The sequence below is a fragment of the Saimiri boliviensis genome, chromosome 8, assembly GCF_048565385.1.
Source record: "Saimiri boliviensis isolate mSaiBol1 chromosome 8, mSaiBol1.pri, whole genome shotgun sequence".
Lineage (NCBI taxonomy): Eukaryota > Metazoa > Chordata > Mammalia > Primates > Cebidae > Saimiri > Saimiri boliviensis.
In genome coordinates, this window is record NC_133456.1 from 26,674,249 (window position 1) to 26,685,317 (window position 11,069).

Genomic DNA, 11,069 nt, shown 5'->3' on the forward strand with positions numbered 1-11,069 from the left:
ACAACCCACTACCATCTTCTGAATTCCACAGTATTTTTCCAGAACAGATCGTGTATTGAAACATAAACGTATGTGCCATGAAAATCATGACAAAAAACTAAATAGGTGTGCCATCAAAGGTGGCCTTCTGACATCTGAGGAAGATTCTGGCTTTTCTACATCACCAAAAGACAACTCACTGCCAAAAAAGAAAAGGCAGAAAACAGAGAAAAAATCATCTGGAATGGACAAAGAGAGTGCTTTGGACAAATCTGACCTGAAAAAAGACAAAAATGATTACTTGCCTCTTTATTCTTCAAGTACTAAAGTAAAAGATGAGTATATGGTTGCAGAATATGCTGTTGAAATGCCACATTCTTCAGTTGGAGGGTCACATTTAGAAGATGCCTCAGGAGAAATACACCCACCTAAGTTAGTTCTCAAAAAAATTAACAGTAAGAGAAGTCTTAAACAGCCACTGGAGCAAAATCCAACAATTTCACCTTTATCTACATATGAAGAGAGCAAAGTTTCAAAGTATGCTTTTGAGCTTGTGGATAAACAAGCTTTACTGGACTCAGAAGGCAATGCTGACATTGATCAGGTTGATACTTTGCAGGAGGGGCCCAGTAAACCTGTGCATAGTAGTACTAATTATGATGATGCCATGCAGTTTTTGAAGAAGAAGCGGTATCTTCAAGCAGCAAGTAACAACAGCAGGGAATATGCGCTGAATGTGGGTACCATAGCTTCTCAGCCTTCTGTAACACAAGCAGCTGTGGCAAGTGTCATTGATGAAAGTACCACAGCATCCATATTAGAGTCACAGGCACTGAATGTGGAGATTAAGAGTAATCATGACAAAAATGTTATTCCAGATGAGGTACTGCAGACTCTGCTGGATCATTATTCCCACAAAGCTAATGGACAGCATGAGATATCATTCAGTGTTGCAGATACTGAAGTGACTTCTAGCATATCAATAAATTCTTCAGAAGTACCAGAGGTCACCCAGTCAGAGAATGTTGGATCAAGCTCCCAAGCATCCTCATCAGATAAAGCCAACATGTTGCAGGAATACTCCAAGTTTCTGCAGCAGGCTTTGGACAGAACTAGCCAAAATGATGCCTATTTGAATAGCCCGAGCCTTAACTTTGTGACTGATAACCAGACCCTCCCAAATCAGCCAGCATTCTCTTCCATAGACAAGCAAGTCTATGCCACCATGCCCATCAATAGCTTTCGATCAGGAATGAATTCTCCACTAAGAACAACTCCAGATAAATCTCACTTTGGACTAATAGTTGGTGATTCACAGCACTCATTTCCCTTTTCAGGTGATGAGACAAACCATGCTTCTGCCACGTCAACACAGGACTTTTTGGATCAAGTGACTTCTCAGAAGAAAGCTGAGGCCCAGCCTGTCCACCAAGCTTACCAAATGAGCTCCTTTGAACAGCCTTTCCGTGCTCCGTATCATGGATCAAGAGCTGGAATAGCTACTCAATTTAGCACTGCCAATGGACAGGTGAACCTTCGGGGACCAGGGACAAGTGCTGAATTTTCAGAATTTCCCTTGGTGAATGTAAATGATAATAGAGCTGGGATGACATCTTCACCTGATGCCACAACTGGCCAGACTTTTGGCTAAAAAAAAAAAAAAAAAAAAAAGTGTAAATAATACTGGCACTTTAGAACAGATTAATCAAGAGTGGGGTTACTCTGTGTAAATGGAGTGCTGTACAGATTTAAGAGCAATGCGTAATAACAAGTTAAGCTGATATGAATAGCAAGATAATCCAATAACTGCATTTTGTTTGGTTAGTCAGCATTCTTTGAACTGCCTTACATGTTGTCACCTTTATAGAAGCAATGCATTACTTGTTTTAGATCAGAAACTTGCTATTCCACCCACATCAAGTTGAAAAAAAAAAAAAAAGACATTCGCACAATTGTTTCCTAACTGATAACATTGTACATTCTTAGAAGATTAGTAATTGTGTGAAATTTACTCATACTGTTTCTAAGTTTTTCAGCATAGTCATTGCACTTCAGCAGGGAATCTGAGTATACTTTACAGAGTGAACTTAAAAGTTTAATGTCAAGAGATTATGGCTTAAATAAATTAGTATGTCTGATAGGGGGAAACACAAAACCAAGAAACCATCTTTTAAAAAGAATGATATGCCATATACCCTTGATTTTCATTTTGCATTATATTGACGTGTTTTTTTTTTTGAAGAAAGAAAAAGTAATAAAAATCTGATAGTCTAAGACTCCACTATTTAAAAGCCTAATTACTTTAAAAATATGCATACTTTCAAAACTTTTACCAAAACACACAACTGTTGAAGCATTCACTTCTCTATGGAAGTATGCATATTGGTGTCAGTTTCTTTGTACAGTTGTACCTAGATATTTTTTATGATTTTTCATGTGCAGGTATCAAGGTTTTGAAGTTTTAGTAAAAAAAAAATTCTGTAGATTACATTCCCAAGAACATAATGCTTACACAAAATGTATATTCCACGTTTTAAAGCATAATTGTATTTTACTTTACATATACACTTCAGTTAACATAGAGCACTTAGAATCTATTTGGTATTTTTGATTTCTCAAAGTAAAAATTTAGATTTTTAGGTTTGATATGGTTGTGTCATAATCATCTCATAATTGACAATTTTAACTTTTGGCAATAAAAGGAAATTGGGATATCTTTGGAGCTGTAAAACCTGGTTTAATCTTTCTCTTTCTAGACTCTTGATAGATTGGATAATTAAACAGTATCCAGAGAAACTAAAGAAATGGGCATTTTAATTGCTTATTTTATCTTGAGTTACTTTTTAATGAACACTGCTCATTACAACTTTACAAACCAAAAGTGTTTACTAATTCCAGTAACTACCATTTCTTTTTCAGCTAGATGAGTGATCGGAAAATTTTTGTTGCATTTCAAATTCTAAATAAACTACAGACTTTATCCTTATACCATGAATGTTTTTTTTTTAATACTCTGTCTTAAAATAATACAGCATGGTACAATAAATAGTGCTTTTATACACACACACACACACACACACACTTTTCTGAAGAATGATGGTTACAGTTACACATTGGGCAATTTTGATTTTTGGAAATTATATTAGTTACTGACTATTCCAAGTTTCTCATTTTTACATTTTAAATTTCTGCCATCTTTGTCACAATGCACCTACTGTTATAGCACCAGTGAAAATCTAAAGTTAATACCCTTGGAAAATGAAACTGTTGTTAATTTCCATTTAGACTCTTATACTGGCCCTATAGATCTGCAGTCTTTGTTTCAATATAGAATGTTACCCATTTAAATTATTTTTTCTTTTATTTGTTATACCAAGACTATTATCATAAGGAAAGGGAAGAAATAACTATCCACCCTTAACATCCTTCATTTGTTTTTGAATATATTGGTGTTTTATGATAAGGAATATAAATTATATTTAATATGGTTTTCTCTATAGTTTGGTTATTAAGTTTTGCTTGAAGTACTAGTTTTCCCATTTGACAGCTTTCTTTGCTGCCAAAGTTTTCAAGAATTTTAGACTTCTTTGAAGTAAATATTTAAGTTCTGCCATTATTGACTCAAGATTGGTGTGTGTTGTGTTGTGCATTACATACTTACACAAAGGCTTCATTCAGGTGAGATGTTAAAAATGGAACTGTGCTCACCCTAGATAGGCATTGGCATTTTTCTCATAGTACTTTTGATGAGAGTAGGCATTTATTTCCTGAGTTGTGTTTTGGAGCCTGATCAAAAATTTTGTACTATTGAGAACTTGACGTAATTTTGATACAGTATAGAGGTTTATTCAGTTGTTATAACATCACCAGCACAGTATTTAGAATATGACTCTATTACTGAGCATTTAGGGTAAGCTAAGGAAGGAAGGCCTTTGAAAATGGTAGTTATGCCAGCAGACTTTCAGGTGTTGCATTCCTGTTTTCAACATATTTCTTTAAATCTACATAATGGCAGACTTTCCTACCAGGTTATAAGCATTTTTTAGATAACTGACACTCAGCCAGCATAACTTACTGACTTACCATTTATGTATAGTCATCACTCTCTTACTGTGAAATTCCAAATGCCTACCAGAGTTACCTTGTTCTATCATCATATGATAAACATCTCAATAGTTTTGGGTTTCCCCACTTTGGTTCAGAAAGTTACTTAATTTCTATCTGGGCATTAATGGAGAAAATAAGTAGCATTGTGTGCTGCTTTAAATTGAAACATGGAGGATACAAGATACTCTTTTGCAATTCGTGTTTCTCATTTCTCAAAATGAGCACATTGTTCTACAAAAACATGCTGGTACACCCTTAAACTTCTGATCAATCTGAGCGAGGTGTGCTTTTTCTCTTGGGACGTACTCTCACGTTTGAAGATTGGAAACATCATGTTAGATGAGGTAATATCTCTTGAACATCTTCTAAAGGGTTTTTTAAAAAACCTTATTGCACACATATTTCATTTGTTTTGAATATTTAAGTGGATCTTAAATGTTTTGGGTCTACCTGCAAATGTGGTACTTGATAAGGTAGGAATCCATCTTCTTAGCTCTGGCTGAGGGTGCCAGCCATCGGTCGGGTCATTTTTATCTCAAGAGGCAGAAGGCAGTTATGTCAAGAATTGTGCTCAGGGCAGGATTTTGTTTCCACAGAGGAGAGACACTTGCAGAATACCAGCTAGGTTAGCTCTTTTGCCACTTCTTTCATTTGATTAATTTCGGTTTTTAAAGGGCTGTTTAAAAAAAAAAAAAAAAAGGCCGGGAAACTTTAAAAGTAGGCATTACTGTAGTACTGCATTTCTTAGACTTAGAACATTTTAAAGTAGAACTCATTTTTTTCACAGTATATTTACTTGAAGAAGCACTATAATAATCAGTGATAAATATTTTGAGTCTGCAATTTAATTTAAAACCTTTTCCATTTCAAATTGCTTTATTTCAGGGAAATAATTTTCCAGTTGTTTTGCTATGTTCTGCAAATAAAAACCGTGTTTCCTTTTTTCACTTAAACTTTGGTAGGAAACAAACTAAAGCAGACAAACATTTCTTGTTATGTTTGTTGCTTTCTTTAATCCAATGGATAAAAAAGTAAAACCCTGTAAACATTATTTTATTTTTTTATGCAATACCATGCTGTAAATATGGTTCATCAAATAAGGATGTACCAATGATTGAATCTTTAATTCTGCACAGTTAGAGTTTATATATAAACGTGTCTTGACAATCAAGGACTTTTATGTGAGTCTTCCTTTATGATGTTTATTAATGTTATGCATTCCATTTGTTTTGAAGTGAGTACCAATGTGCTAATTTGTATTGTCTGAAAGTATGTAATGTTTTTACAGCTTGTTTTTAAGAATCTGTAAATATGTACAAACAAATCACAGTACTGCTTTACGTTAGAAGGCATATGATGTTGTACTGTATGTAAGCAATAATACATAGCAGTGCTAACTTTACAAGTAGCATCAGGAAAGTTCTAAAAACATTTCAGAGTTACTAATTATCCTTATTTCATTTAATAATGATTATCTCTAATCAGTTTTTATAAGCAATTTCCATTGTTCCTCCTATTGGAACATAACACTGTTTACACAGCATAATTGAAGTTGCAGGGGAGACAGGCTAAATCTGACTTCATCTGTACTCACTTTCACTAAGCATTGAATGGCCTTACCACTCTTCTGCAAGATGGAGGAAGACCGCAAAACTTAGTGCCCATCACACTGAAGGAAGGGATGTGGTTTTTTTTCCTGCTTCTGTACTGCTACCTAACTTTGTGATTTGCTTTGGATTTTAATATTTGTTTCTGTTTTAGATTCAAGCCCGTAAGTTTTGAGGTGACTTCAGCTCCATTGTGAAATAGATAGTTCTCTTCATATTTCATAATTACATTTCAATAATTCTAAACTTTCTACGTTGATTTTTAGATACTTATTTTTCAAGCTTGATTTCTCAGCTGATCAGATGAATTTATTCAACTTCAATACAAAGAAAGACAAACCTATTATAGTTTAAAGTGAGTAGATATTATACTGTACAGAACAGCTATTTGAACACACACATCACTGCTTTAGAAATAAAACCGCCAATTTATAAATGTATATGACCTACATTTTATAGGAAAAAATGTTTTTAAATGCTAGTCATTTATATAATGTGCTTTGAAGGATTTGCTAGTCCACTTCTGTCACTTTTTAGTACACTGGTATCTTTTATATGTAATGTATGCTTTTTATTATTGTAGCAAAGCATTTCAGTAGAAAGAATTTTGCAACAATATGGGGAAAATTTTTCATTGTTGGATTTGAATTATACTGGATTTTATCTGTGTAGTCTTACTTGTCTTTATTTTAATGCTGTCTGAAGGGAACTTGGTATCCAAATAAAGCAGGTAACCTCATTTTACTTCAAGGGCATACTGTGTAGTGCTGAATTGAATCTGAAAATCTGGTGATTTTTAAAAGAAAAACAAGTTTATAAACATTGTACAGAAGAAATTAAATGTGTGATGGAAATCCTGATGGTGGAGCACGTTGAATTTTCTGATACATAGTGTTATTTTCCTGGGATCCCCTATGCCTTCTTTGTATTTCAACTAATAAAGGAAAAACCCTGTCATTAAAACTAGTAAGATAATAGGATATTCTGATTATACAGTATTACTATTCCTATCCCATTTTCTGACTTTTTCTCAATCGCTGTAAATTTTTATTTTCTATTTCCTATTGATAATTAAATATGTACATAATATAGACACTGTTGTATAGAACTGAATGAATTGGGTTGCTATGCTTGAGTGGGTAGTGAAATGGAAATATTTGATGGATACTGAGAGTTCCTAAAATGCCAGAGCAAATATCTGAGGGAAAGGGGGCATCCTGTGTCTTGGGAAGGTTGCAGCAGGTTATTTCTTCAACTCCCTAGAAATCAATGTGAAGGACTCAACTGCAAACTTGGGATCAGATACGAAGTGGGTCTTTCCTTCCCCTCTCTCCCCAAAAATAGGAGCACTAAATTTTAAAATCTACTCAGGTGAAAATCGCTTTGCAATGAAACTTATCACATTGAAATTTTCACTGTTAGATAAAAAGATATTTGTGATATTTTTAAATACGAACTTTTACATCAGTAGTTAGCAGCCTGACAGTTGAAACTTGGTAAGTCAATATGTTTTAAAATATATTTTGGTCTCCAAATAGAATCATTTTTAAACAATTGGGAGGATTTTTTTGTTTGTTTCTTTAAATACGTTTTTATTGTTACTGTAAAAACAATCTTGCTTGACCCTATATTATGCCATGAATGGATTGCTGAGCCTTTATAGTACAGTGAAAGCTTGTTTCATGCATAGTCATGGAACACAGAAATGTTCTTTAAACTGACCTATTCATAAGAGGTTTAATGAGTTTCACGGCTTTCAACACTATTGTCATATAGTTGTCTTTGCCATTTGGAGTTTATAAAACCATTTTATGTATTGTGATACTAAAGGAAGTTGTTTTGCTTTACTTTGAATTATTCGACTAATACTTGCAAATTCTGCATTTTAAATGTGGACACTGGCTGTTTGAAAAATAAAAAAAAAAAATACAGTTTCATGGATAATTTTGGAGCTGAATTTTTCACAATATTCTGAACCAAATAACAAATGTTAAATATGCAGAAATCATGGTGGACAGATTTAACAGTAAAGAGAAAAGAATGTGTGGAATTAACAGTTACACAAATTGGTTAACAATTATCAGGGCCTTTACTATAGTTTTATGTGGAATGGTATTTATTAGACAGTTCTATAATGCGAGAGTCATAATGTTACTGTCATTGAATATTTTAGACTTGAAACGTGTTTATCATAGGGCTAAGAAAATATGTGTGTTTTTTTTCTTTACAGATAAAATTTTGTTAACCCACTGTCAGCATACGTGGGATTTCTTTTCTTTTTTTCTTTCATTAGTGGAGATCTGTTTTCATCCATCTACCACCTTGCCAGTATCCTAGCTTGTGACCAGTGGGATGCATTGTAAGAAAGCTGTCTGCGGTTAGGAGTGCAGTCTGGGTCCATGGAACAAATTTAAACTAACTGGCCCTTGCAATGATCAGTTCTAGGACCCTGGCCTTATTAGCATGGTGCTTTAACCAGTTGTACATAATAATACCACTGATAGTCTACTAATGCATTTCCTAGATCCCAGTTTTTCTTGAATGATTAGGAATGGAGGGGAGAGGGGTGGGGAGATATTCCACATGATACTTCTCCAATCTTCTAAAGGTTATAAGAAAAAATAAAATTGAAGTCACATGAATTAATGTGTTGTCATTGAGTCTTACTTGACAATTTATCATGCACAAAGTGAGCATGAAGATTTTTCTGATTATATGTTTGGATTGAACTTAAAAAATTTTTTTCAGAGTGCTGGCTGTTCTGTTTCTTCTCTGGTGAACCTGATAAGATTATATTCATATGATGCATGAAGAATAAATGGAGGTGAAAAGTTTTAAATGAACTAAAACTAAAATTTGGGTCTCATAATTTTCGTTCTTTTGTCATTTTCAAATGTAATTAAAAGGAACATTTTGCCCACACATTCACAGGGCTGAATATGCATATGTGTAAGAGCTGGGATGTAAAATGTGATACTGTAAATTAGAATGGCATTTCAAAGAGATTTTCAAGTGACTGGGAAAACTCAAATTTAGAAATGGACTTGAATTGTTAGAGAACATTTGAGCATTTGCATATTTACCTACTAATACAGATGAACTTACAAAGTCAACCTTAATTTTCCCTATCTTCTCCCACTCTTAATAAAACTCAGGAAATATGATGCTGTGTCAAGGTGGGGGAAGGGAGCCAAAGAAATGCCTTGCCCATGGAACTGTGTTTTCTATTGATTTGAGTCTTACTGGGGCTGACTTCTTTGACCCTGCGTTCATTCAGCACCAATCACTATTTAAAAACAGGCATTGTGCTCCATGCAAATAATAGATGGTTGAGGCCATTAGCATCTCTATTTGACCATGTGAAAGGTGTTTGAAGTGTTATCAATTGCAGGTTGCAGTATTGTACTTTAGATTATTAAAGCAGACAGAGTGTTAAGATGTGTCGAGTGCTGTGCTCAGTAATTTACATCTCATTCCTCAAACTTGTAAGTACATGCATTCCCTGTTTTAGGATAGGATTAGAAAATATAATTCCAGAAGATAGAAACTATACACAGACCAATAAAGTGGAAATAGAGAACATTGTCCAAAATTATCCTCTACCTAAAATAACAAAGTTATGGATAGGATTCATGCCTGTATTGTGAAAATGAGAAAACAGACTGTTTTGAGGGAACTGACCTACCACAGGACTGAGGTTCACACAACGTGAGAGTGAAAATACACCAGATGGTCACCTGTACCCCATTGCGGGCTTGGAAATGGATGGTGAGAGATGCTTTCCTGGAAGTGCAGAAATAACTGAACCAAGCTAGTCATTCTAGTGCAGTCTTCATGGAAAGGTATTAATATTTTAAACACCTTGAATTCATATGCTACTGGTTCAATCCTCCCAGACTATGATTATGGTACTCTTCATGTTAAATAACTTCAGCTGTATGTATGATTCTCTCTCTTCCTTCAAGGAATAGAAGGCCATTTCCTTCAAGGTGTTGTGGCCTCTGAAACTTACCTTTTAAACTTCCGGTATGGTAGTTTCCCCTAAGGGAAAACTATGGGAGTTTCAGCACCATCACCCTGTCACAACTTTTGTCAAGACAATACGAGGGTTAAGACTGATTGCTAGATCATGAAATGGCTGAAAGAGGACACAGCAGAGTAAACACATGCAGAGTAATTTGGGAACCTCACAGAAGATGGCTGAAAGCAGTTTTGTTCATTGTGTGTGTTGCGGGGAGGGGAAAATATACACAGAGTCTACCAATGTGTGTCTAAAAAATAGGGTTTTCTTTTTTTGTGGGTTGTTTAATGGGTTTTCTTTGGGGGAGAAGAGGATAGGGTCTTGCTCTCTTGCCCAGGCTGGGATGTGATGGCATGATCACAGCTCACTGCAGCCTTGTGCTCCTGGGCTCAAGTGATCGTCTGGCCTCAGCCTCCCAAATAGGTGGGACTACAGGCATGTGCCACCACGCCCAGCTAATGTTTATTATGTTGTGTAGAGGCAGGGTCTTGCTATGTTCCCCAGGCTTGTTGAACTGGTCTCAAGTGATCACCCTACCTTAGCTTAAAAATATATATCCTTTAAGAACGTACTTCCAAGGCAGCATATCTAATGCTGCATGGGACAACTTTAAATGAGCTATGCATGTTTTTTGTTCGGGACGATTGTGAGACAGTAGAGCTGTAGTTTGATAATATTCTATAGGCTGCATGGGCAAATAAGGGGTAATGAAATAAGCAGAGGACTTAGGATTAAATCACTGCTCTGCCTTGATTTATCTGTGTAGTCTTGTTCAAGTCTGAGCCTCAACTTTTTCATCTGCAAAATAAGGATAAGAAATGCCTATGTGAATTGCTGTGAATGTCAAATCACTTGAGATAATTTGCAAACTGTAAAATATTAAATACCCTATTCAGATTTTATTTTCTTGAGGGCATCTTGCTCTGTTGCCCACGTGGAGTGCAGTGGCATGATCATATCTCACTGTATCCTTGAACTCCTGGGCTCTAGAGATCCTCCTGCCTCAGCCTCCTGAAGAGCTGAGACTACAGGCTTGCTCCACTATGTCTAGTTAATCTTCGTTTTGTTTTTTGTAGAGACAGGGTGTTTTTTTAATGTTACCCAGGCTGGTCTCAAACACCTGGACTGAAGCAATTCTACCACCTGCCTTGGCCTTCCAAAGTGTTGGGATTATAGGTGTGAGCCACTGTGGCAGCCTATCCAGGTTTTGAAGCGACACAAAAGCAAGATAGAACAGAGATGGACAAATGTTGGAAACCTCATTTCATGTAAAGCAGAACATATAACTTTCATTTGCAGACAATATTATCTTTCAAAAGACTGAAGAAGATGACAGTCTGTCTGGATTTAACTGA

General features: G+C 35.3%; 1 protein-coding gene across 7 annotated transcripts in view; it reads left to right on the plus strand.

Annotated features, from left to right (window-relative positions):
- ZNF148 (zinc finger protein 148) overlaps nt 1-8,335 on the plus strand; it is a 146,406-nt gene extending 138,071 nt beyond the window's left edge. For all 7 annotated transcript variants that reach the window (XM_003941669.4, XM_074404207.1, XM_074404202.1 and 4 more), the window contains one exon: nt 32-8,335. In XM_003941669.4, the coding sequence (XP_003941718.1) occupies nt 32-1,630 (1,599 nt within the window). In that variant the 3' untranslated portion in view covers nt 1,631-8,335. The remainder of the gene's footprint in view (nt 1-31) is intronic.
- The last annotated feature ends 2,734 nt before the right edge of the window (nt 8,336-11,069 follow it).